The following is a 27,256-nucleotide window of genomic DNA, read 5'->3' on the forward strand; positions in this document are numbered from 1 at the left end:
CATCAATTTCCAAGTGGTGCTCCCTTAAGGTCACCAGGCGATTACTTTAAAATGCCTGGAAAAAGGAGATGATATCAAACATATGCATGTGTAAGGTTTCTATCCGGCACAAAGAAAAATGAAGATATTTTATTTGTTGTATTTTATAACGGACAACAATGGGTTAAAGGACAATGGGCGGCTGTGGCTCAGAAGGTGACGCAGGTCGTCAAGTGACCAAAGGGTAACTGGTTCAAATTCCGGCTAGGACTGTCCACATGTTGACTTGTACTTGGGCAAGACGCTGAACCCTAATTTGCTCCTAGAGGGTCTTGCATGGCAGCAGTCGTCCATTAGTGTATAAATGTGTGTGTGAGGCTAAGTAAAGCGATCTAGGCCAGCAGTCGGCAACCCGCGGCTCCGGAGCCTCATGCGGCTCTTTCATCCTTATAATGCGGCTCTGATTGGCTTGGGAAAATAAATTACTAAAAAATTTTTTTTGTATTTAATTGAAGTGCGTTTTATTTGTGTTAGTTTTTATATTATTTTAGTTCTAAATTTGAAGATTGTGATCTTGAAATATTAAAATATTAATTAAATTATTTGATATTATTCGTCGCTCAAAATAGACGTCACACTGCGGAAGCGGGTATACCCGCTGAAACGCCGTCTATTTTGAGCGACTTTCAAGCCCGGCAAAGCCAATGGAGAAACATGCTGCGGTAAAGTAGTAGAAGTTTTTTTTTTCTTCATTTTAGATGTGCGGCTCCCAGTGTTTTCTTTTCCGTGGAAACCGGGTTCAAATGGCTCTTTCGGTGTCAAAGGTTGCCGACCGCTGATCTAGGCACTGTGATGGTCTTCATAAAGTACTATACAAGTGCAGTCCATTTACCAAACTCAGGGCTAATAGTGATACTTTCCTGAACCATAAAATAAATTGTCCCTTCATAAAGAAGGCTAGAAATAATTGGGAACTCTAATTGGTTTTACACAACATATTCTCTGTCTATCTTTCTCAACCAGAGGAACCAGACCGGACAAAAACCAACTGTGAGCGACACAGAGACAGTGTAAAGACCACGAGTCCAGGGGGTTATCCTCTAGTGGGGGTCTTTGTGCCACAGTGTGATGCAAATGGCCAATATACTGCACGGCAGGTAAATACCGTGGATGAAGTGTTGAGACATTATTTTTTTTTATATATTTTGGTTAGATGAAGACCCAATGTGTATTTTAGTGTCACAACTCTAGCGGACATTGTTGGTGTGTGGACAGTCAAGGACAGGAAAGACCAAGTACCAGAACGCCACCTGGTGCAACTCCAACTGACTGCAACAAACCAGGTGCTAAAGCTAAATATTATCAGGGTTACTTAAACCTCTTTATATTTTGAGTGTCAGCAACTTTGCCTTGTAATTTCCAGAGCATCCCAAAAGCCACTGTGAACAGCACAGAGACAGTGTAGAGACGACCAGTCCAGAAGGTTATCCTATATTGGGAGCATTTGTACCTCAGTGTGATTCAGATGGACATTACACACCTTTACAGGTATTTTTTTTTCTCATATTGGCGACATTATGGTGTTTACTGTATGATAACTTTTAATGGTTTAAAATATGATTGTGCATTCAGTGTCACAGCTCTACTGGACATTGTTGGTGTGTGGACAGCCAAGGACAAGAAATACCTGGAACCAGAACTCCACCTGGTACAACACCCACTGACTGTAACAATACAGGTGCTAAAGCCAAATCCTTCTCCATATGTACAGTATATTTATCACTATGGTCCCATATGTAAATCATATGGATCACGACAACCTTTAATTTTTCGTTCACCGTAAAAGAAGGACCGGATCGTCTTAAAAGCCATTGCGAGGAGCACCGAGACAGCGTACAGACGACCAGTCCAGAGGGTTATCCGCTAGTGGGAGCCTTTGTACCTCAGTGTGATGCTAATGGAGAGTACACTCCTCAACAGGTAAATTTGATCAAGTTTGAGCATCACGTCTTGTACAGCGACTGAAATACGTTTTTAACACGTCACCATTTTTCTCATTAAATAATTTTCCAAGGGTACTATTGACATGAAAATTTCACCAGATCTTGGGAACAACCCAAGTAATCCAAACATACGGCGAAAGTATAACAAGTACGTACAGAATTTAAATTATGTACTATAATGTGAAACAACACCGGGAAAAAATACAAATATTGAACACGCCAACTGATATTTATTAAATACTGGGTCATTCTTGGCCTTACTCACCATGAGATGGTTCTTGACTCAACTGAGGTTCACTTGCATTGACAAGGACCTGGATTGCTGTTTGATTATTGACAGATTTGATGTGTTCTTGGCTTCCCATGTCTCATCTGTTCAATACCTGTGTCATTTCACAGCATTAAACACAACTTCAATTTGAATGTTAATTGTTCTACTTTCTTTGTTTTCATCGATTGCTGTGGTTGCTATCAACATCTGGGGAAAGTTTCAGGTCAATAGCACCTTTGGAAGTACATTTAGAGAGAAAAATGATGAGGTGTTAAATCTTCATTTGATATATTCAACGAAAACATATTGTGCATTTTAGTGTCACGGTTCTAGTGGATATTGTTGGTGTGTGGACAAAAAAGGGCAAGAAAGACATGGCACCAGAACGCTTCCTGGTGCAACACCCATCGACTGTAACAAACCAGGTGGCAAATCTTAACCTTTCTTTGTGTTTACGCTCTATGATAATGGGCTTATATCTTCAATTCAAGTATAATTCTGTACTTTAATCTCTAGAACGTCCTAAAAGCCACTGCGAGTTGCACAGAGACGGTATACAAACCACCAGTCCAGAGGGTTATCCACTAGTGGGAGCATTTGTACCTCAGTGTGATGATGATGGACACTACACTCGTCAACAGGCAAGTTAAAGATGATTTGATGTATTAAGCAGTTTGTAAATGTATTTTGTGACTAAAACGTGAATTTTAGTGCCATGGTTCAACTGGGCATTGTTGGTGTGTGGACAGCCAAGGAAAAGAAAAACCTGGAACTAGAACTGCTCCTGGTGCTACACCCATTGACTGTGACAACCCAGGTCCAAAGCTTAACCATTTCCTGTGTTCATATGCTTTGATGACTGTGATATTTTCACTTAAAGTATAACATTGTAATGTAATATCTAGGACATCCCAAAAGCCAATGTGAGCAGCACAGAGACAGTATACAGACAACGAGTCCAGAGGGTTATCCAATACTGGGAGCCTTTGTACCTCAGTGTGATGCTAACGGACAGTACTCTCCTCAACAGGTAAATTCTAGACTTTTAGAGGCATTGGGTCCTTTGTTTATTAACTACTTGACTAGAATGTATTATGCATTTTAGTGTCACAGTTCTAGTGGACATAGTTGGTGTGTGGACAGACAAGGACAGGAGAGATCTGGAACTAGAACTCCTCCAGGGGTAACACCCATGGACTGTGAAAGAACAGGTGCCAACGTTTCTTGTATCTCCAAGGTATGAGGATGCTCTTATGTTTTCACTTCAAGTATAACTTTGTAATTAAATCTCTAGAACGCCCTAAAAGCCACTGTGAGTTGCACAGAGACAGTATACAGACCACCAGTCCAGAGGGTTATCCGATAGTGGGAGCATTTGTACCTCAGTGTGATGCTGACGGACACTACACTCGTCAACAGGTAAAGTCTAAAGGTTTTGATGCATTCTGTGCTATGTATGTCGTTTTTGTGACTAAAACATACTGAATTTTAGTGTCACGGTTCTACTGGGCATTGTTGGTGTGTGGACAGCCAAGGACAAGAAAGACCTGGTACTAGAACTCCACCAGGTGCAACACCCAGTGACTGTGACGAACCAGGTGCCAAAACTTAACTCTTCCTTGTGTTTACGCACTAATGAGTCATTTACAGTTTCAAATCAAGTATAATTCTGTACTTTAATCTCTAGGACGTCCTAAAAGTCACTGCGAGTTGCACAGAGACGGTATACAAACCACCAGTCCAGAGGGTTATCCAATAGTGGGAGCATATGTACCTCAGTGTGATGCTGACGGACACTACTCTCGTCAACAGGTAAATTTTAAAAGGTTTGAGGCATTATGTTTTGTGTATCATTTATGTGACTAAAACATTGTGAATTTTAGTGTCATGGTTCTACTGGGCATTGTTGGTGTGTGGACAGCCAAGGACAAGAAAGACCTGGTACTAGAACTCCACCAGGTGCAACACCCATTGACTGTGATGAACCAGGTGCCAAATCTTAACTCTTCCCTGTGTTTACACTCGGACTCTTTTGGATTTTCAATTCAAGTATAACTCTGTAATTCAACCACTAGAGCGTCCTAAAAGCCAGTGCGAGTTGCACAGAGACAGTATAAAGACCACCAGTCCAGAGGGTTATCCGATAGTGGGAGCATTTGTACCTCAGTGTGATGCTGATGGACACTACACTCATCAACAGGTAAAGTCTAAAGGTTTAGAGTCATTAGAGGGATGTATTTTGTATATCATACATCTTATTGGTTTTGATGCATTATGTGCTATGTATGTCATTTTTGTGACAAAAACATTCTGAATTTTAGTGTCATGGTTCTACTGGGCATTGTTGGTGTGTGGACAGCCAAGGACAAGAAAGACATGGTACTAGAACTCCTCCTGGTGCAACACCCATTGATTGTGACAAACCAGGTGCCAAAGATTAATTTTTGCTTGTGTTTACACTCTGAGTATTGTACATTTTCAATACAAGTATAACTTTCCAATGTAATCTCTAGAACGCCCTAAAAGCCACTGTGAATTGCATAGAGACCGTATTCAGACCACCGGTCCAGGGACGGCATTTTTACCTCAGTGTGATGGTAATGGACAGTACGCTCCTCAACAGGTAAAAGATAAGTCTGAGGTATTGTCTTTTGCATATAATATACAGAATATAATTTTAAAAAAAAAAACATTTTAGTGTCACAGTTCTACTGGGCATTGTTGGTGTGTGGACAGTGAAGGACAAGAACGACCTGGTACTCGAACTTCTCCAGGTGAAACAGCTGTCAACTGTGACAAACCAGGTGCTACAACGTAACCATTGCTTCTGTTTACACGCTACAATCCCGCTCTTACACTTGTCCTGTATTTTCGATCATATACTGTATAACTTTCCAATGTAATCTTTAGACCATCCTAAAACCCACTGTGAGCAGCATAGAGATAGTTTACAGACCACCAGTCCAAGTGGTTCTCCTATACTGGGAGCCTTTGTACCTCAATGTGATGCCCAAGGACAGTACACACCTCAACAGGTAAGTCAAAGCAGTACCAAGAAATATATATTTTTTAAATGGGTAATGGGACATGAACATATATGTTTTGCATGCTTTTAGTGAGGTTGTGCTACTGTAGGAGTGTTTGACAGAGTCTCCTTTCTGATCTTAAACTCCCAATTTTTTAAGTGGACCCAAAGCGAGATGGAGGATGTTGAATCAGAATGCTCTTGGTCAAACCTATGGTCAAAAGGTGTTTGTTGCTCGTTAGGATGGTTACCCTCGAAACTGACATTAGATGTCTGAGATAAACAAGGAGGGGTGTCAATCTGAAGGAGTTCTACTAAGCTTGCCTAGCTTTTGGCAGAGGTTGCAGTACTTGACCTCTTGACTTTGCCAAGGTATTGTACTGGTATTGGTACAGTGTGGGCGAGAGAGCGCATCTAAATGCAGATTCAGTGGCGTCACTAACACCTTTAGCAAATGGGAAGCAATGTTGGAGGATCCATACAGTATGTGATCTTCAAATTTTATGGCTATATTCTAACTTCTCGATTTCATTCTACTGAACAAGTGAGTCTCGCCATCCAGATTATCTTAATTCCTTCGATAGGGTATTGATATTTCATAAGAACTGATATGTCGTTTGTTCCAGTGTCATGGTTCGAGTGGACATTGCTGGTGTGTGGACAGCCAAGGACAGGAAAGACCCGGAACTAGAACTCCTCCTGGTGCAACACCCATCGACTGTGATAACTCAGGTCCTCACCCCAAATGTTTTTCAGTCTTTTTATGCAAGGATGACTGTATTAACTGGAATAAGAATTCCATCAATTATATTATATGAACTCTACTTTCCAGAACGCCCTAAAAGCCACTGTGAGCACCAGAGAGACCATGTACAGATAACCAGTCCTGAGGGCTATCCTCTAGTGGGAGTTTTCATACCTCAGTGTGATAGTAATGGACGGTACACACCTCAACAAGTAAGGACGATTTAAATTAGAGCAATAATGTCTTTTCAGTGTACTGTTTGCAATTTTTATTGCCGTTTCAGTGTCAAGGCTCGACTGGACATTGTTGGTGTGTGGACAGCCAAGGACAAGAAAGACCTCGAACCAGAACTCCACCTGGGACCACACCCGTCGACTGTGAGAGACTGGGTAAGAAACAGACTCACAGCAAAAATATGCTTTATTGATAATTTTCCTTGATTATATGTTGATAGACAATTTAACAATACTTGTTCTTTCTTTCTGTCAAACAAACCCACAGATGAACATCCCAAAACCCTTTGTGAACACCACAGAGAAAGTGTACAGACCAGAGGTGCTGAGGGTTTTCCTCTAGTTGGAGCCTTTGTACCTCAGTGTGACGCTAACGGACAGTTTACGCCACAACAGGTACATTTCAGATTCTAGAATGTTTCCGCCATCTGTCTTTGTATATACAAACCCAATTCCAGTGAGGTTGGGACGTTGTGTTAATCATAAATGAAAACAGAATACAGTCATTTGCAAATCATGTTCAACCTACGTATATTTTCATGATGTTCCAAAAACGATGGGACAGTATCATGTTTAATATTGTGTTCCTGAGCCCAGTGATGATTTTTGATGCTGTGCCACGTGAGGTATAGAAGAGCACCGACATTCAAAGTTGTTTATTTTAGCCTTGCTGCTTACATGCAGCGATTTTGCCTGATTCTCTGAACCCTTTTGATGATATTATCGACTACAGATGATGAAATCCCTAAATTCCTTGCAATTGTATGTTGAGGAACATTGTCCTGAAATTGTTCCATTTTCTCACGCACTTGTTCACAAACAGGTGAACCTCACCCCATCTTTGCTTGTGAATGACTGAGCAAGTCAAAGAAGCTCCTTTTCTACCCAGTCATGGCACCCACATGTTCCCAAGTGGCCTGTTCACCTGTGGGATGTTCCAAACTGGTGTTTGAGGAGCATTCCTCAACTCTTTTTTTGCCAACCGTCCCGGCTTTTTAGAACATGCTGCAGTCGTAAAATTCCAAGTTGTTTATTTGCTAAAAACAATAAAAGTTATGAATCTCGGGGAGTTTAATCCAGTGGTTCCCCAACCCCTCAAGATCAGGAAGGCGTGAAGAAAATCCTGCCCCCACAGATAGCAGAGAACACACAAGAAGAGAAACTCCCCTTTCCATATGTTTCTTTTCACCAAGCAAATCAGTTTAAATGTGAGAAAGAAACATGGAAAAGACAAATAAATAAATAATTTTACAAACATTTATTATATAGGCACCATGTAGATGACAAGATATGACAATGGACAACTAGTTAGCACCTCTATTTCACAGTTCTTAGGACTGGGGTTCAAATCCCGACCCCACTTTTGTGGAGTTTGCATTGTTCTCCCTGTTCCTGCGTGGGTTTCCTCCCACATCCCAAAAATATGCATGATATGTTAATTAAAGTATCTGAATTCCCTCTAGCTGTGAATTTGAGTGTTCGTGGTTGTTTGTTTCTATGTGCCCTGCCACCAGCCCTATGGTAGCTGGGATAAGCTCCAGCAGTCCCATGACCTTTGTGAGGATAAGCACCTCAGAAAATGGATCGATGAATAATGAAAATAATAATTCTAACAAACAAAAAAAGCATATAGTGGGGGTTTCATGTACATCCTTTCAACGACTCGGTCTTTACATCAAAATTTATGTTTAAATGGACGAAACTTGTTCTCATATCAAATCATTGTCATTCCATGTATTAGTGCCATGGTTCCATTGGTGAATGTTGGTGTGTGGACAGCAATGGTCAAGAGAGACCAGGAACAAGAAGTCCACCTGGTGTTTCTCCTATAGACTGTGACGGCCCTAGTAAGATGAGAACATTCTTCATCCACACATTTCATGTCCTTCTGGATCTTTTATGCTCTGCCCTAATGTCCTAACTCATTAACTCTCGGTCTGTGACACACGCACACACATACACACGTACGTTAAAACCAATTCTTGCTGTAAACCACTTTTATGATAGTCCAGACGTTTTCAGAGTTTGTTTTGTGGGAAGACCGATGGACTATTTCACTGGTAACGGCATGCTTTTTCATGGTTGCTATAAGATTGGATTGCAGGCTTCTGATTTTCTGTGATTTATTTATAAACCACCGCCACCATCCTCCTTCTCTCCATCTTGCTATTATCAACAGCTGCAGCATTTAAAGCCCTCTAAGAAAGTGAGTTATTCGAGGGATTTTAAAAGATAAACACAACGGCAAGCCAAAGGGTGTTCGTATCAACAAAGTCGCGCACAATTAATGACACTCTTACCATGTACTGTAGATGTAATATACTGTAAACTCAAGCCAGAAACACACTGAGACTAATTTGAAGAGTATGAATCGAGGCAGGTGGACACTTCTTGTCCATGGACTACATTTCGCCCTTTAATCCAAAAGGTTTTTCAGGTTTTGCAATTTCAATTCGGAGTCTCCCTATTTATGTTTTTGGTGTGTGTGTATGTGTGTGTCCGCTGAGGGTGGTCACATCTTCAATAAACAAGTGACCAGCTTCTTCAATTCATCCTTTGTGAATTACCTGGTTGACTGAGAATCTACACAGACACTCTGAAAATAAGACCAAGGGATGACTATAAATCATAACAGAGATGGTAAACGTTGCTTCTGTGTCTTTTGCAGTTCACGTGACTCCGACTGAGCGTCCCGAGAGTGTGTGCGAGCGCTGGAGGAGCAGTTTAATGGAGCACTACGGTGGGAAGCCAGGGCCGCAACAGTACTTGCCCCAGTGTGAGCCCGATGGACAGTTCAGGTAGTTGCTCATCAAGATTGTATTAGCCGATTACTGTACATATGTGGCAAAGGCCCCTCCTGGAAACTGTCACCTTATCGTGGTGGAGGGGTTTGTGTGTCCCAATGATTCTAGGAGCTAAGCTGTCGGGGACTTCACAACCATTACAAACAGGTCCTAAGTGACGGACCAGACAAAGCGCTGTTGTGAGACTCCTATGATGAAAAACTAAATTAGATCGAGATTTCCTTTGCCCGGACATGAGAGGATAGCCTCCCAGCAGGCACAAGACGTGGATTTTACGTTGAAACAACGTCCAGGTCAAATGTCGAAAATTCGTTGTTTTAACTTTGTATTTGTAAATTGCGACGACGACACAATCTAACCTAGAATCTACGTTGTCTTACAACTTTGTCTTGAAACAACGTCCAGGTCCAACGTCCAAAATTCGTTGTTTTAACTTTCAACGTTGTCTTACAACGCTGAAACATTGCCTTTACATTGTATTCGTAAATTGCATCGACGTGACAATCCAACACAAAATCAACGTAGCCATGCTACATGGAAATTGAGCCATTAAAACTGTAGATTGAAACCTTTATTATGCAGTGTCAAATTACAGACAATTAGCCCACAGTAATACATAAATGTTTAACATTTAGAACAAATAACTTTTTTCTTAAAGTATGTTACAAACAAAATCAAATATAGTGTAATTGCGAGAGTGGAAATGGCGGCTAGCTAGCCTCTCTGCAGCAGATGGTTCACCACTCACGACAGACTCCTCAGGTGGTGTGTGGGGAAACGTTGTTATTGCCTTCACAGTAGGAAAACTCTGGGGGGGGGGGAACAACGGCTCGCTGGTCCTTAAATGACAACGTACAGCCTGTGTTTCGGTGGGCTCCGACTTCTTCTTCTTCTCCTTCCGTCAACTACATCAGCAAACAACTCAGGCGGAACATGCAAACCCATCACGCACACAGAACGTCAACTTCATCCGTCGACCCGGGGTCCTTGTTACCTCCTAACCCCGTAGAAGTTCCCACTACAGCTCGGGCGGAGAATGTACGGCTGACGTGAACTGAAACTAGCGGTCACTGTTGGAGCTCACAGGCTGGACTGATAGTTTAGACAGAATAATTACGATAAAAATTGTAAGTCACAATCAACAATTTCTGACGATATGAAAACTAGGAATGGCAGCATCACGTGCAGTGCATCATGGGAATATTTGCAGACAGTAACTTATACATCACGTTAGTTGCGACATCCACGAGGAATCAACGTTGAAACAACGTTATTTGATAATGTAAATCTGTGGAATTTACATTGAATTTAGGTTGTTCGACGTCGCGAACTAAAACAACGTCAATTCAACGTTGAATCCACATCTTGTGCCTGCTGGGCATCCATTTTTACAGGTTGTAGTAGCGGTATTTAATTGACGGGTGACAATTGAGTGGGGTGTGGTTTCAGGGAATTCAGTGGACACTGTTCAAGATGAGACACAAGGGCTTTATTTTTCACAATTTTGGAGCTCTTTTTAAAATATACCATCAACTATATAGATTTGGCAGGGTTGTTAACAACATTCTGACTTAGACATACAGTCGTGTATAAAACCAAGACGGTTAAAAGTACGGATTCCACTCCTGTTGTCAAGCAAAAGACAAAAAGAACTCTTTAAGTAGAGCACCAAAGTACAAATTCTTCTCACCATTGAGTATGGCATTGTCATATTTTGTGTAAGAGTGATTTGATTTGTTCTAACGGTCCTGGGATCTCAGTCCAATCCAGTGCTATGGGGAGACCACCTACTGCTGGTGTGTGGACCAGGATGGGCGAGAGGTTCTTGGCACCAGGTCAAATGATGTCATTAAACCTGCGTGTGAGTGTTGTATGATTCCTGCTGCATTTTCCGTGAAAACCTTGCGATACATGTGCCCACCAATTTTTTTTTTCCCCCCATTTTGTTGCAGGCCTTCCCTCAGTGGCCCCGCCAACTGTGCGCCCGTTACCCCGCCCGGATGTGACTCCTCCCCCTAACACTGATATCACACTGCTGTATGCACAGGGACAGAAAATAGGAGCACTTCCTCTCAACGGGAGCAGACTCGATACAAGCCGCTCCAAAACGCTCCTGACTCTACACGTAAATGCATCGATAGACACTTTGGTGTGAATGACTTTATTATAAAGATTTTCCCATGATTTTGTCAATGTGCTTGTATGCAGGGCTCCATAGTTGTAGGCCTGTCTTATGACTGCAAACAGAACCAAGTGTATTGGACTGATTTGTCCGCACGGACCATTAATAGAGCATTAATGTCGCCGGGAGCTGAGCCAGAAATACTCATTAACTCGAGTGAGTGACGACAAAGACATTTATACACCTACCGAATGTTTCTGGTGATTTTATTTATTTATTTTTTTCCGTTTTTCTAACAATCTGCTCCTTGTAGATCTGGTTAGTCCAGAGGGCTTAGCTGTGGATGTCAATCGAAGGCTGATGTTCTGGGTGGACTCCAACCCTGACCTGATTGAAAGGTCCAGTTTGGACGGTAGCGATAGAAGGACGCTTTTTGACACAGACCTGGTCAACCCCCGGGCCATCATTGTGGTCTCATCCACAGGGTAATCCCTATTCATTTCAACCACAACTTTCCTCCTTCTAAATAAATAAATACTGTCAGTTAATTCGTTAAATATCCAGCCAGAACACCTCCCACATACATCCCAGAGGTGATCCACTATGCACCAACAGGGTCTGTATCTCATTCATTCGCGCTGACGTCTTGTTGAGTCTGGTTTGTTCCACACTGGAGACATGGCAGCCACCATACAAATCCATCACCAGCTGATAAAATTTCAATCACTGGGCTTTTTAGCGACATGTGTTTACTCTCTGCGAGACAAGAAAATTTTAGTGCTCTCTTAGTGACGGTCGCCAAGACTCGTGAATGCAGACTTGAGCGCACGAGGCCATAATCAGTCTACTTTTCAGGAATAACATCTGTTTTTCATCATTGCTACTAATTACAGATCATCAACAGATATGTGTGTGCGTGTGTTTGTGTGTGTTCATGTGGATGAGAATGAGGAGGAAAGTGTGTTTGAGTTTAAGCCATCATTTAACACAAGAGCAATAAAGTCAAATCATGAGACCTAAAATATCTGTAACACTTTAGTTTCTGATTTCAAGCCAACTGCGTTCATGTTGTGTGTGTGTGTGTGTGTGTGTGTGTGTGTGTGTGTGTGTGTGTGTGCACTTATGTTCCTGCTCGTGTCTCTTTGATTTCATAGCATGTGTCTGTCGCGCTTACAAACACATGTGCGAACGCACAGACATCTCACACACTAATGGGAAAAGCAATGAAATGACGACAAAGATACACGTGCGTGAGCATCTCTTACTTAAACATCTGTTCTAGCATACCTCTTTTTTTTTTTTTTAAACTGATTAACTGCCACACAATGTGTGTGTGTGTGTGTGTCTGTGTTTGGAATTTGATAGCACATGTGCTGTGTGTTCCTTGTTACTCCCAATAGACTCGCCACATGTACGGCATGATTTATGCTGGAAACCAGTCCCCCCACCCAACCCCACGAAACACACACAGCGCCCAAAACTGTGATCATCTCACTGAACATCTTTAATTATCTGATTGAACTTGTTCTGTTCCCATGTCTGGATCTGTTAAGTATAGAGCAAAAAGTTCTTCAGGCTCGACTAGTTTTGCCGTTTCAATAATCTCGTTATTTTTAGTTCAGTGGTGCCTTGAGATATGAGTGACCCCACTTGAGTTTTTCAAGGTACGAGCCAACGTTTGGCCGACATATTGCGTGTTTTAATTTGCAAGAAGAAACACGAGCTACAGGTGCTCTATTGGTGGCAGAAAACTCAACTCAACTCACTTCACAGTTAGGAGCAGTATGGAGCAGGAACTGGAACAAATCTTCAAAACAGACGCGTCAAGATGTTTAATGCCACTCCCAGATGAATTTTACTGTAAAACAATAATGCAAACATGCACAAAAAAAATCAGTATTTCATTCCAATTAGCGATCGATAGTCACGGTGGCATAACCTAATGTCTAGTTGAAGACAAACGGTGGAGCACATCTAAAAAGACAATACAGGAATACTGTATTGTGAAAAAGGACCAATATTATTGCTTCCTCTTGTATGATTTCAATTGACTATCATGCTTTCCTGTAGTTATTAATCCATTTTCTAAAAATATGGCCGCTGACTTGAGGCAAGAGGTGGGGTACTTCCCACAGTACTGAAAAATGAACAGACAACCAGTCATGTATGAGCTGGAATATAATCCAGGATTCCCTCTCGCACACACAATCGAAATGCTTCAATACACTTTGACACACATTCCTAAAATGCTCTTATTGATATGACTAAAACATTTTCACACGACTACTGAAATGTTTTTACACACTAAATTCACGCTCTCATGAGCACCACTTTGGGTCTATCAGGGCACCCCCCCCCCCCCACCACCACCACGTGATACTCAAACAACCTTCACGGAGCTTTTTTTGTGCATGTACGTATGTTATTGTGCACAAAGTTAACTGATCTGATTGTGTTTATAATATTAAATAAAAGCAGAAGTGGTCCAATCCAAACCATTTTGCACCCCTTTGCAGTTCTCTGTACTGGACAGACTGGAATCGAGAGGCTCCGAAGATTGAGAGCGCATCAGTGGATGGACAGAACCGCCGGGTGGTGGTTTCTGAGGGGATTGGTTTGCCGAATGCATTGACCTACGATTACTCTTCTGGACACATCTGCTGGGCCGACGCAGGTAAAGAAACACCTGGGAGACCATATTTACTCTTCACTTTTCATTTTAACCCCTTAATGTTCGGGACAAATTAGACCCATGTTGACATTTGACAGCTGTAAAAAAAAGAAAAAAGGCACGATTTTGAATGAACAATATCTTACAGTGAAACAAAATGATTGCTGACCATCTGGATTGTCCTCTCTGTGTCTTTGCCAAGGTACTAAGCGGTTGGAGTGTATATTCCCAGACGGTTCAGGGAGAAGAGTAATAAACCCCAGCCTCAACTACCCATTTAGCATGGTGTACCACGGAAACCACTTCTACTACACTGACTGGAGAAGGTAAGGATCCTACTTTATTTTCCCTCAACTGAATTTTATGCATGAACTTATCTCAGAACCAAGGAGCGCTGCTCCTTACACTGTGCTCCCTCAACACATCTTCAAAGGGACGGTGTGATCACAGTAAGCAAAGACAGCGGCAAGCTCACTGATGAATATTTGCCGGAGCAGAGGTCTCACCTGTACGGCATCACCATAGCAACATCCCACTGTTTATCAGGTGAGCCAGTATGAGCAGTAGCCTCCACAGTTTGTTGTACATTACGTGGACAAAATTTGTGCACTTGAGAACTTATTCTCGTCCTCTGCTCCTCAACTGATTCTTGTTTTTTAATTATTATTATTTTTTTTTTTTTTTTTGCTTTGACTCGCAAGTAAAAATTTCAGATATGAGCGCTGTATGGTGGCAGTGAACACAATGCAACTTACTTTACAACAAGCAATAGTTTTGCAAATAGAATTAGTGAACAATTCTTCATAAAAAAAGACTTCATGTTATTTATTGCAGCTAACGGGGAAAGTTTACTGTCAAACTAAACATAAAACAAATAGAATTACTTGAATTTCTCCATTAGAATATGCATTTTCCCTTAAAAAACAACAATAAAAGTCACCATCATCAAAAGTAATATCGTATAGGTTAGGCTATATAGTAGGCTATAATTATTAAAAAAAATCACATTGTATGAATGTATAACAATACCTAAGGGTTGTGAAAAATCATGTATTCATTCTCATACGATATGCAATATTTCAAATGGTATACACAGTGGAAACTCGAAAGAACGAACTAATTGCAGGGGGCTGTCCCACTCTAGCCAATTGTCCCTTATATTGAAGCACTTTTGATTTTAGGTCACACGGACCCATATTACTGTACAGTACAAAATTGGTGGTTTGTAGGTTTTTTTTCCATGTCCTAAAACACCTCGTACAGTCCAAAGTAATTGTAAATAAATATTTTTAAAATGTTTAAAAGTTTTGTTTGATCTAAATTTACCATTTAGTGTGCTTTGTAGTTCCAAATATGTTGCCAAAGGCAAAGCGCTTGCCAAAAAAAAAAAAACTAACGTTACTATAACAAATATAACAGTCTAGGAGATGTCACACAGGCGGGGCCAGAATTTGAACCCCAGTCCTCAGAACTGTGAGGCACATGTGGTAACAAATACACTATGCCAATCATTTCCAAACAGACCTGTTATAACATCTCTTGCTATTGTTTAGTTGACAGATTTCATATCTACCAGATGGCCGATTTTAATTTATTAAACCGCCAGCTCACGAAGCCTATCTCACAAGTTCAAAAAGTTCAAGGGAAGGGAAGTAGCCCGCCAGTTCAACATGAACAGCGCTATTAGAGATTATGGAGGAAATCCAAAGAAAATAAGTGACTACGTACAATTTTCAACGGTACTAATTTTATACTTAACTTATCATTCACCACTGATTTGTGTTGATTACCATCTTTATTTGTTACTAGTATGAGAAATTGAGAACACGAGTATAAATCATGAGAAGGGGACTTGAACGTTCTGATAAAAACAAAAGACTGAAGTATGTAAATGCATGCACATGGAGCAGAATATTTTGTTGAAAAATGAACATGTACAATACTTCATGTTTTGAGCATGGATAGGAATAACATGAACCTGTTAAGACATGTTATACATGGGTAGCAAAATTTTCCAGATTTTGGGGGTACATTTTGGTTGTGTATTATACTCAAGGGCATATTATACACAAGTAATTATGGTACATGTGCAGGTTAGTTTAAGGATGCATAATGTGGCCTACTGTAGACGGGCTAACAAACAGTATTGGTGTGCATTATTATATCCTTGCAAGCACCAATTATTTGAACAAGAGTGAAGCAATACATACAGGCATACAATATATTCTTTATCCTCTGCAAAGAATGACTAATTGTGTAACTTACTGGGGACTTACCTGTCTTCCTGTTTATCAGTATGACTGTATTATACTTCCTCCAGCGGCCAAGGCGCACACCGGAAGGAGCAGCCCAACGTCCATTGAAATGAAACAAAAAGTGTGATCTGTGATCATTTTAAGGCCTATTCAATATAGGACATACAGTGTAGTGATACAAGACAACAGTGTTCACCGTAGAACAACGTAGTTCCTGTGTGACCGTGTGTATGTGTGTACATTTACCTTACACCCAAGTGTAAAGTCTATTTGTGGTCCATAAACCAAAGAATACATCCACCAGTGTCATTTGATCCACTGTCGTCATCTACAAAACTTCTGGAAATTACGTACAAAGCTTCCCACTAAACACCGGATGATGGCCAAAGTAGTACCTGGCTACTGCCCCGCATACAACCCTGACATCCAAACACACAATGTCATGTGCACTTGACACTGGCTACAGCTGTAATAACAGCAGGCTGCTTCAAAGACATTGGTGTGTAGTGTAATTGTCTACATGATGACAGCTTTGAAACACACCGACTTCAAAGCTGTTATTGTTCACCGCGCCCAGACACACCAGTCAAGTGGCTGGGTCTCGCTTGGTCAGGACATTCCAGTTTTTCCTGAAGGCCGCTTTACTCGAGCATCCAGAACTTCATATAGAATTTCTAGGGACAGCCTTGAGCGGATCTACTTTAGTGACCTCAGAATTAGGTTTCTGCTTTTTGCAGGTTCTGTTAGCGTTTTTAAACCGCTATATCCAAATCTGACTGGAGCAGTCCGCAGCCGATTGTGAAGCGCTTGAGGTGAAAATCAGCACCTCAAAATCTGAGGCTGGGATGGGAACAAATTTCAGTGTCGGAACTATGACAACAAAGTCATGGGAATACAATGCGAGCGCCACAATGCAATTCTTGACTAAACTAAGGGAAAAATACGGCTTGTGTCATAAAAGTTTTGCTTCTTGATTATTTCAGTAGTTCCATATTTTTATTACTGCCAAACCTGGATAGCAGTGGAATTTGCCAAATTCTGTTTTGGGATTAGAGGCAATCTCTGTGGGAGTGGCATTGGGATTTGGCAGGATACCGTATTTTTTTCAAGATTTGGGACTGGAAGGGAGTGGGATCAATTTCTGTGGTAGCGGAAGGCAGCAAGAGTCAACATCGTTCTCTTCGTGGAAAAGGGAGGAGGTTGAGGAAGAGATCCTGTCCGAAGTGGTCACCAAGTATCGAGGGGTCTTGTTCATGAGTGAGGGGGGAAATGGAGCAGGAAATTGATAGGTACATCAGTCCGGTGACTGCAGTGATGCGGACTCTGTAATGATCTGTTGCGGTGAAGCAGCTGGGACGAAAGGCAAAGCTGTGATTTAACGGTCGATCTCCGTTCCTACTCTCACTTAAGGTCGTGAGGTGTGATTTGTGGCAGAAAGAAATGACTGCTGATTGAACCTGCAGAAATGAGTTTCATTGGCAGCTTTTCCTTTCGAGATTTGGTTGAGAAGCCCCCTCACCCACTACTCCGCCGCATTGAGAAGATAGATGAGGTAGTTTGGGCATTTGAAAAGGATCTCCCTGAGGACAGGCCCGTCCCATCGGCAAGAGGCCCCAGGAACAACGTAGGACATTCTGGAGAGACGATGCCTCCCAACTGGCTTGTGAAATCTTGGCATACCCCCAAAAGAGCTGCACGAAGTGGCTGGGGAGAGAAAGGTCTCAACGTCTTTGCGTAAGCCATTGCCCCTGTGACTCGACCCAAGAGAAGCAGAGGAAAATGGATTTATGGATGAAGTTTTACATCACCCTGTGTTGGACATCAAATATGGCATCTTGTGTAAAAAAAAAAAAAAAAAGTCACTGTAGGTGCTTTCTTTCGCTTTCCAGCTAAAGGGTTCTTCCAGTGCCCTGAACTACAAGTGTTCCTTCCGTCTTGTTTTGACGAAAGCGCAAGTCAGTTGCTGATAACCCTCAATTAGTGGGCTCTCTAGTGCACAGCAAACGAAGACCATGTTAGTCAAGTCTTCAGTCAAATTAAATTGGAGGCATGAGCTGAAACCATCCATCCATCCATTTTCTTTGCCGCTTATCCTCACAAGGCGTGCTGGAGCCTACCCCAGGTGTCAATGGGCAGGAGGCGGGGTACACCCTACACTGGTTGCCAGCCAATCACAGAGCACATGGATACAAACAGCCGCACTCACAATCACACCTACATGCAACTTATGTCCAATTAATGTTGCATGTTTTTGGGATGTGGGAGGGAACCGGAGTGCTTGGAGAAAACCCACGCAGGCACGGAGAGAACATGCAAATTCCACACAGCTGGGTCCGGGATCGAACCCGGTACCTCAGAACTGTGAGGCCAATGCTTTACCAGCTGAGCCACCGCCAAGCTGGAACCAGAGGGCAGCTTTTTTGTTTTTTTTTTCCTGCAACAGATCATGAAGCTCATACACTGTTAGGTCAAGCTGCCAGTATTTTTAAATCCGACAAAAAACTGAGATAAAAATGCAAAGACAAAAAAGATGAAAAAAATGCTTAAAAAAACCCCAACCCTTGAACTCCCTTCTAAAATGTGTTGTGTTTGTGTGCCAGGGACCCATTAACAAAAGAACGGCAGCCACATGGCCCCTTGGTGCTCAAATTCTGGGGCCATTTTTGAGCCGAGGGTGTGATGAGCCCTCCTGGTGTCCCTCAGAGGAAAAGGATGCTCCCAAAGGGACATTGGCTTCCTGTGGATCAGCTCTCCACCATCCCTCCAAGATATAACCGCACATTAAATGTTTTGTACATTTGTTTTGTACCTCATTTCCATTTTTTTCTACTGATTTTGTTTATATGCAAGTTTTTTTTAGCCATCAATGCCTAACGGTTATATCACATTTAAAAAAAATTTCAATCACTGAGGCTTCCCTCCACCGTGTCAGAACGCAGAAGCTCCATTCAAGCCACAATTTCCCTGCACCACTAATAATGCCCCAACCCCTGCCTTCTGATTTTTCTCTCTTTATGTGATATTTATAACATTAAATTGTGTTTTGGTACTGGACTGTTTATTTCTCTTTTTTTTTTTTTTTTTACATTTGCAGCTCTGTGGAAACACACAAGGGGGAAACAAGAAGCAAACAAGTCAAAAGCTTCCATTTTCTACATCAAAACAAATGAGTGGATACATTTTTAACCAAGTCTTTGTAAAATGGAAGCTAGCAAAGTTCACCCCGCAAAAAAAAAGTGTCTCACACACAAGAAAAATGTCAACCACAGGCTTTGAAATAATAACTCCAGCTCTACAGAACTTTCACATGGTCTTCATCTGCCGACCTTGCCCAGCCTGTGGTCGGTTTTTGGGTCGGCAATGACTGCTTGGACCGCTACGATGGCTTCGTTTATCCTGGTCTGAAGGTCCCTCAGCTCCTCGATGTGCAGCAAACGTAGGATCTGAGCTGCTTCGTTCAGCGTGGCATCTTGTAACGAGACCACAAATCATATTTATGTTACTACACGCAAAACATACACACATGGAATATCCTTATTTTGACAGGGGGAAAAAAAAAATACTCACCCCCTGTATCAAAACCCAAGGTGTGCTTGTCTAAGGCTACTGGGACACCCTGAACACACAAACGGAAGACATTGACTGCTGTACCACAGGTGCAGAATCATTTTGAGGAGGCGGTTTCTGTAGGAATTCTGTGAATGCCTTAAAATCTGAACAGGAAAGCTATGAAATTAATTCAATTGTTGAAATGTAGTGTAAGACTTGAAGTTGGAATGATTTGGATCAGTTACGAAATGTGTCAAATATAAAAAAAAAATCTAAATATAAAATATATATATAAATATAAAAGTGAGTAATTCTATTGAGAAAACTGCGTCACTTTAATGGGGACAATAGTTCGCAAGATACTATGAATGGGCTGAACAGTTTGAATTTGGAATGGTTTGAATCAGCCAGGAAATGTGAAAAGATGAAGGAGGAGATCAATTTTCAAATATGGCAATTTTATTGTGGGGAAAGTTCAATCCAATCCAAAATCATGAATCAGTTTTGGGCACAGGCTTATGCAAATACTTGACCATGGACTGCAACACACCCACTGGCACTTTTTTCAACTAAATTAATAAATCCAAATGAAAAAAATTCAAGGAAGCAGAGCTGGAGGTAGCAGAAATTAAGATGCTGAGATTCTCGCTTGGAGTGAACAGGTTGGATAGGATTAGAAATGAGCTCATTAGAGGGACAGCCAAAGTTGGATGTTTTGGAGACAAGGTTGGAGAGAGCAGACTTCGATGGTTTGGACATGTTCAGAGGCGAGAGAGAGAGAGTATATTGGTTGAAGGGTGCTGAGGATGGAACTTTCAGGCAAAAGAGCCAGAGGAAGACCAAAGAGAAGGTTGATGGATGTGGTGAGGGAGGACATGAGGAGGATGCACGAAATGGGCTTCGATGGAAAAAAATGACATGCTGTGGCGACCCCTAATCGGGACAAGCCGAAAGGAGAAGAAAAAGGAGGAGAAGAAGAAGAAGATGATGATGATGATGATTACCAGTGATGTGCCAATGCCTTTACCTCTCTGCTTTGGCTGGCTTTAGCGATGGCCTCCGGTGAAAGTCTTTCTTGGATGAGGATACGAATGGCCTTTCAGGTGGAGACCAACCATTAAACGGGGTGGTGTGCAACATTCAATCACGTTGAGGGGGAATCTTTAAAGCACTCACTTTGAGCATCACCAGGTAGTCGTCGTGCCGCTGTATCTTGAGGATGTTGGCCAGGGCGAGCACACCTGCTTTGAAATCTGGCGAGTCGCCTGAGTCACACACAAACATCACAAGAGCCTCAGTTCACCCACACGTACGCTGCGGCTTTGCTGTCGCGGCGGTCCCGTGCGATCCCTACTGTCGAGGTTGACGAGGGGGTCTGACGTGGCCCTGCTTTCGTTGGAGGGTTCCGCTGGTGGGCAGTTTCTGTACTTGTCGACTGGAGATGGGGGAGACACAAAACACAATCATACACAACTGACGGGAAGTTTTAGAAATATTCGATTGAAATTTTCCATTAGCAATGTGGGTCAAAGTGAGTAGTAACAGTACTCTTGTGCAATGTTCCCTCTAAGATGCGCAACTGCACATTTGCACACTTGTCGCAGATTCTCAGCGCAGAGGAAAACAGATCCAGCGCAGTAAACTACAGCCTGACGTCTTTTTAAACACGGCAACACACTGCCTCTCACAAAGAGCTGCTGCCCGGCCACACACTCTACTTCCTAATTTACCTGACACCGCCCACCTCTCCTCTTAAAGGGGTACACTAATAATTACAAACACCGGGGTATGTGAATAATAGAAGAAAAAGTGGTGAAACCGGATGAGATTTTCTCTTTTTTTGAGTAAAAAAGGTCTGGTCTGAAGCCAAAGTAGAACGTACAGGATGAGATGGTGGATAAGGTTAAAATTCCACCTTGGCACATTGAGGATGAAAGCACAGACAATACATTGCCCAAAAAGCTAATTCTGTATTTTAAATATAGGAGGCAACATAACATTAACCCTAAAACTGTTTGGGAGCATCATTCAGCTTTCAACATGCATTGGGAAAGATATTCTGCAATCAATAATTGAGTTTTACACCAAGAAAAACAGACGGGGATATCATTGTGGGTTAAAAAAAAAAAAAAAAAAAGAAACCAAGTTGGAAGCGACATTTCAAATTTATAGTTCATAGTTGGCTTGGTATGTATTTGTATTGTAATGTATTTTTTGGTTTGTTGAGATTTTTTGTGTAAGTTTGCAAAAACAAAAACTGTTCTTAAAAACGTTCTGATGGGAATGTAAATGGCGTAATCTGAACCTTTTAATGAGCCATGTAACTTCAATGGATGACACTGATTGACCACAGTGCATACGTTTGATGTTGCTCACAGTGGTCAAAGGGGGCGCTCACAGGCTTAGTGTGTTTGCTCAGACACGTAAAAAAATTAGAGGGAACATTGCTCTTGTGCGTGCCTTGTTAGCATGCCATTGCCTGTAGTACCAGAATCCATTATTAGCGTTTTATAAGACACTAATTCAGGAATGTTACCATTTGCTGTTAACAGTGTAAAAGTTGCTAAACGTGAAGCCCATGAATAACAATAGAAATACAGTGGACCCTCAATAAAATGTACTCTGATGTAACAGATTTGACCATTTAACTATTAACCGTATAAACTGTAACTGACAGTTCGTTAGTTCCAGAATTGGCCGTGAAATGTGTAATTTGAAACTTTCAAAATTGTTAAGCTCACTTTGAATTTATTTACAATAACTTTGCACTGTACTGGGCATTTTAGGCCATGAAAAAAAAATACTCAATTTTATATCATACAGAAACTTTCTTTCGGCTTATCTCGTTAAGGGTCGCCACAGCGTGTCATCTCAGGTGAACGCTCATATTTGTTTGGCACAGATTTTAGGCCGGATGCCCTTCCTAATGCAACCCCTCTTAGGGAGTGGAGGCCCGGGTGAGAAACGAACTCACGACCCCTGGTTTACCAAACCAATGCTCAACACTGAGCTATGGAGCACTCTCAGGCCAGTCGAGAGACGTAATCTCTTTTATATTTTTTTTTTGGGGGGGTGGAAGCAAAAAAAAAAAAAAAAAATAAAAAACTGACACTGACGAAAATATTTGCGGTGGCCCCTTAAAAGTTTGTATTGGTATTTGAGAAAATGCTGCTAGAGAGCGCTTAAGGTTCATCCTGAAATCTGAGCCAAAATATTAAATATCACAAACTTTCTGAAAGCAGCATAGCTCCAAATCACTTACAGTAGTGGCTGTGCACATTTGTGTCTTAAAGGGGATTAGCCTACAAAGTTCAGTAGCTCGTTGTTGCTGGCAAAGTATTCCTTTATCCGATGGTGCCATCTATTGACCAAACTCCGTATAGGAAGAAATATTAAAAAAGGACCGTCTGTTGCCTTCTTACCATTGTCTCCATATTCATATCGCACCGCCAGGCCCAGCAGCCAGTCCACAGCCTCCGCTCTCTCGGCCACTCCAAACGGACAGTTAACGTCCTGTAGGTACTGCACGGAGGACATGGACACGTGTCGTTACGGATGCCAGACTGTGCCATCTCCAACTTGCCTAAGGTTCCAGAAGCAGTCACGCAAGCCCAAGCCATAGCATTACCTCCATCATGCTTCACAGATGAGCTTGTGCGTTTTGAATCATAAGCAGATGCTTTCTTTCTCCATACTTCGGTCTTGGCAACATTTTAAGAGTTTAATCTTGGTCTCATCAGAAACTTTGATCCAAACCCTTTGTGGCTCATCTGTGTACTTTTTGCAAAATCCAATACAGCCATCCGATTCTTTTTGCTTACGAGCGGTCTGGATCTTGTGATATGGGGTGTATATATTTTTTCCATATTTTCCATTAGCATTTCTTTCATGGATTCAAGTCCTAAACCATTTAGTGATTTATAGACCAGTAGCAGAACTTTAAAATCTATTCTCAAACTGACTGGAATCCAGTGTTAAGACTTTAGAATTGGAGAAATATGCTCTGACCGCTTTGTTCTGGTCAAAACCTGAGCTCCAACATTCTGAACAAGCTGCAGCTGTTTAATGCTCTTTTGGGGAGTCCAGTCAGAAGACCATTACAATAGTCAAGTCTACTTGAGATGAAATCATGGATGAGCTTCTCCTGGTCTGCTTGACACATGCAAGCCTTCACTCTAGATATGGTCTTCAGATGGTAAAAGGTAGATTCAGTTATTCATTTGATATGACTGTTGAAGGACAAGTCGGAATCTATGAGAACACAAAGGTTTTGGACTTGGGCTTTGATTTTTAAAGATAATGAGTCCAGGGATTTATGAAAATAAATCAATTTTCTTTATTGCTACAAACTATCAGTTTTGTTGTGGTTTAGTTGAAAGAAAATTTCTCTCATCCAGTTTTTACCTGCTTTCGACAGTGGTACAACACCTCAATTGAACTATAGTCATCTAGAGACACTGCTACACGTCTTCTGCATTGCTATGATAGTCAAAACTAAAGTTCTGGAAAATTTGACCCAATGGTAGCATATAGAGGCCGAACAGGAAGAGGGCCAAGAACTGACCCTTGAGGGACCCCATATGTCGTTGCCATTTGTGGACATTGAGCACTTTCAATGGTTACAAAGTAGCTGCATACCTCCAGGTAGGACCAGGTCGCAAATCCAACACCGATCAGTCACATGTTCCAATAATTTTGCTCCCTTGTAAAGTGGCTGGCTTCATATAAAAAGTACTCTGACCTGTGTTGTTTAAGACATCTAGATGTAAATACCATGAAATAGAAGATGCAATTGTGAACCTTTGTCTCATATTATTTAATCTGAAACCCAAATGTCTTCTGTACACAACAAAAAGAAGGGGAGTGACCTTTATAGGGGACTGTATTTAAAACTTGAAAATAAACCTGTCGTCCTTCTTCATTGTATTATTTAACATGGATGTCTGCTGATGACAAAATGTTTATATTTATGATGATTATTTCCAAAATTCTACAGCTATCTTTTTCGTAGGAATTTTCAGGTACATTTCCAGCCCTTTGCAACCATTGCAGGAGACCAACAGCTCCACTTAAATGTTTGCATTCATTTTTTAAGCTTTTCTTTTCCCTTGTAGCTGTAGAAGATCAATACGTTTTTTTAATAGAGAGACGTAGTGATATGTAATTATGTATATCCGTCATCCAACATCCCTACCAGCCACAATGATGAACACATTTGTGATGGGGCTCGTGTATTGGATGCCAATAGATTGTGAAGTTGGATGTGAGTCCAGGCCAGCTGGCAGAATTTACCTTCTGGTAGGCCTTGGGCCAGTCCGAGCTGGGGATGTTTCGCAGGTTGCCTCTGTCTTCAATCTTATAGTGTCGAATCTTCTGGTCCTCCAGCCACACCACAAAGTTCCTGAACTGGGACTCATCTAGGAACCAACACACATTATAGCACTGATTCAATATTCTACTTTGTGCACTGAATTAATAATGTACTAGTATGCCGTTTAGGCGCCACAGTGGGGCAGCTGTAACGCATTGGTCTCAAAGTTCTGAGGACCGGGGTTCAATGCAAGCCCCGCCTGTGTGGAGTTTGCATGTTCTCCCCGTGCCTGCGTGGGTTTTCTCCGGGCACTCCGGTTTCCTCCTACATCCCAAAAACATACATTAATCGGATACTTTAAATTGCTCCTAGATGTGATTGTGACTGGGACTGTTGTCTGTCTTCATGTGCACTGCGGTTGGCTGGCAACCAATTCAGGGTGTACCTCGCCGCCCGCCCGATGACAGCTGGGATTGGCTCCAGCATTCCTGTGACTCTCATGAGGATAAGCGGCTCAGAAAATGGATGGATAGTATGCATTTATGCTCACAAATAAGACAATTCAGTAAACTCAGAAAAACGGCTATGTCTTACTGAATGTTTTTTTCACCACTGTATGACATTTCTGCGTATAAGTAGAACAACTAGAGCATGTTTTGTCCTTACTAGCAAGACAATTCAGTGCACTAATAGAACACTGGAATCGTAAAGCTTTAGAAATGGCTTTTGTAACCCTTTCCAAGGGATCAATTATTTTATTGATCACCTGTTGTGTAATGTCTTTGAATCCAGTCATTTTATTGCACCTTTTCTATATCTTTTTGTCAGTTTTATTTTCCTGAAACAGATTCTGTTTAAGTGATTTGTTGATCAAATAGATGTGAGGGCAGTCAGTGAAAATTAAGCAAAAAATTGTGATTAGGCACAAATAAGTATGGATTTTAACAGGCAATTTTTTTTCTTAATAAATTAAATAATTTGAAAACAGAATTTTAACCTCACTTGGGTTATATTTGTTTGATAATTACATTTGTTTGAAGATATTGAAGTGGTGAAACTATGCAAAAATAATTATTAGAGGTGGCGGCCACTACTTTTTCGCAGCACTCTACGTGCTACTAGTACTACAAATAAAGCACTAGCAGCTGACAATTGTCATAAAGTTTGTCTCACGAGTATTCTTGTACACTGTAGTCATTTTACTACTTTGCAGAATTGTCATACAGCTGTTAAAAAACATCACTCGAGAGTTATTCTACAAGTACTATTGACAAAATACCACTTCCCTACAAAGAGTGTAGACATTCTACAAGTACACAGAGTTGTACATGTACTTACTAGTGACGTTTTCCCACGACTGTATGACATTTCTGTGCACTCATAATAAAATTAAATGTTACTAGTAAGCAAAGACAGTACACTAATAGACATCTGCACTCTAAATACAGGCTCAGCTAATTATTAAAATTGTCACTAATAATACTATAGTGTGGGACAATACTACATGAGTGTGTTTGCTACTTTGGTGCAAGTTCTGATTCATTCGAAGCATGTCCTATGCTCTATCATTCTACTCGTACATTGTAGTACACTCTTTGTCTTCATGAGTAAGAGCGGTAGTGGAACGACTGTTTTACGATTGCCCCCCCCCCCCCTTTTTTTATGGTATGGTACGTTCCTGCACACTAAGCAAAGCAAATTTATTTGTATGGCGTTTTTCATACACAAGGTAACTCAATGCTCTTTACTAGTCATAGTACCACTACTATTTGCTCTCCAAGTGTGCCCTCAAATGGCATCCATCCATTTACCATACTGCTTATCCTCACCAGGGTCACGGGCGTGCAGGAGCCTATCCCCAACTTACTCCGGGGCCGTACTTGAACCCTGGGTGTGTGAGGCACACGTGCAAACCAGTCCTCCGCCCTACAACTTGTGCATGTATTATTCATCGCAATGAATGACAGTACATCAAATATATCCTCATAACCCTTGCTTGTAACGACTACGTTGCTAAGCCGCAGACTTGAAGCAAACCAAATGATTACATATCAGTTTGTCTTACCCGTACAGTCGAATCCACCGGGACTGTGATAGTCTAAGGCGGTGAGTTTTCTTCGAAACATTGTGACACGTTTGGACTTTAAACCTCGTCACGTCAGCAGGCAGCTAAAGCTAGTAGTGGCCTACTAGTCGCCGGCAGGTGACGTCACCACGCATGCGCAAAGCAGCCCGTCTCGCTGCGTCTTTCATCTTCGTCTTCTCGAGTGTTGTAGTGCTTGGCGAAT

General features: G+C 41.6%; 2 protein-coding genes across 4 annotated transcripts in view; one reads left to right on the plus strand and one right to left on the minus strand.

Annotated features, from left to right (window-relative positions):
- Positions 1 to 19,098, plus strand: part of nid2a (nidogen 2a (osteonidogen)) — a 54,248-nt gene extending 35,150 nt beyond the window's left edge. Inside the window, exons 24-56 of one of the 3 annotated variants that reach the window (XM_061837232.1) lie at positions 1,003 to 1,136; positions 1,217 to 1,322; positions 1,403 to 1,527; positions 1,612 to 1,717; positions 1,826 to 1,959; positions 2,573 to 2,678; positions 2,770 to 2,894; positions 2,965 to 3,070; positions 3,159 to 3,283; positions 3,359 to 3,464; positions 3,548 to 3,672; positions 3,746 to 3,851; positions 3,941 to 4,065; positions 4,137 to 4,242; positions 4,329 to 4,453; positions 4,575 to 4,680; positions 4,767 to 4,876; positions 4,952 to 5,057; positions 5,164 to 5,288; positions 5,905 to 6,010; positions 6,111 to 6,235; positions 6,307 to 6,412; positions 6,525 to 6,652; positions 7,998 to 8,103; positions 8,925 to 9,054; positions 10,821 to 10,921; positions 11,013 to 11,185; positions 11,269 to 11,398; positions 11,496 to 11,667; positions 13,699 to 13,856; positions 14,056 to 14,179; positions 14,287 to 14,399; positions 18,709 to 19,098. In XM_061837232.1, coding sequence (XP_061693216.1) covers positions 1,003 to 1,136; positions 1,217 to 1,322; positions 1,403 to 1,527; positions 1,612 to 1,717; positions 1,826 to 1,959; positions 2,573 to 2,678; positions 2,770 to 2,894; positions 2,965 to 3,070; positions 3,159 to 3,283; positions 3,359 to 3,464; positions 3,548 to 3,672; positions 3,746 to 3,851; positions 3,941 to 4,065; positions 4,137 to 4,242; positions 4,329 to 4,453; positions 4,575 to 4,680; positions 4,767 to 4,876; positions 4,952 to 5,057; positions 5,164 to 5,288; positions 5,905 to 6,010; positions 6,111 to 6,235; positions 6,307 to 6,412; positions 6,525 to 6,652; positions 7,998 to 8,103; positions 8,925 to 9,054; positions 10,821 to 10,921; positions 11,013 to 11,185; positions 11,269 to 11,398; positions 11,496 to 11,667; positions 13,699 to 13,856; positions 14,056 to 14,179; positions 14,287 to 14,399; positions 18,709 to 18,719 — 3,890 coding nt within the window. In that variant the 3' untranslated portion in view covers positions 18,720 to 19,098. Of the gene's footprint in view, positions 1 to 1,002; positions 1,137 to 1,216; positions 1,323 to 1,402; positions 1,528 to 1,611; positions 1,718 to 1,825; positions 1,960 to 2,572; positions 2,679 to 2,769; positions 2,895 to 2,964; positions 3,071 to 3,158; positions 3,284 to 3,358; positions 3,465 to 3,547; positions 3,673 to 3,745; positions 3,852 to 3,940; positions 4,066 to 4,136; positions 4,243 to 4,328; positions 4,454 to 4,574; positions 4,681 to 4,766; positions 4,877 to 4,951; positions 5,058 to 5,163; positions 5,289 to 5,904; positions 6,011 to 6,110; positions 6,236 to 6,306; positions 6,413 to 6,524; positions 6,653 to 7,997; positions 8,104 to 8,924; positions 9,055 to 10,820; positions 10,922 to 11,012; positions 11,186 to 11,268; positions 11,399 to 11,495; positions 11,668 to 13,698; positions 13,857 to 14,055; positions 14,180 to 14,286; positions 14,400 to 16,173; positions 17,891 to 18,708 lie in introns of those variants that run through there. The other 2 variants (XM_061837212.1, XM_061837223.1) reach the window with 2 other exon arrangements.
- A 46-nt stretch (positions 19,099 to 19,144) lies between these two features.
- Positions 19,145 to 27,206, minus strand: rtraf (RNA transcription, translation and transport factor). The gene is made up of 8 exons (XM_061837244.1): positions 27,034 to 27,206; positions 24,950 to 25,074; positions 23,080 to 23,179; positions 21,012 to 21,092; positions 20,834 to 20,922; positions 20,685 to 20,753; positions 19,676 to 19,724; positions 19,145 to 19,577 (listed from the first exon to the last, which is right to left on the minus strand). The coding sequence occupies exons 1-8, from the start codon at positions 27,092 to 27,094 to the stop codon at positions 19,423 to 19,425; spliced, it is 729 nt and encodes a 242-aa protein (XP_061693228.1). The 5' UTR covers positions 27,095 to 27,206; the 3' UTR covers positions 19,145 to 19,422.
- Between the last annotated feature and the right edge of the window lie 50 nt (positions 27,207 to 27,256).

Source organism: Syngnathoides biaculeatus, chromosome 2, assembly GCF_019802595.1.
Source record: "Syngnathoides biaculeatus isolate LvHL_M chromosome 2, ASM1980259v1, whole genome shotgun sequence".
In the NCBI taxonomy this organism is placed as follows: Eukaryota; Metazoa; Chordata; class Actinopteri; order Syngnathiformes; family Syngnathidae; genus Syngnathoides; species Syngnathoides biaculeatus.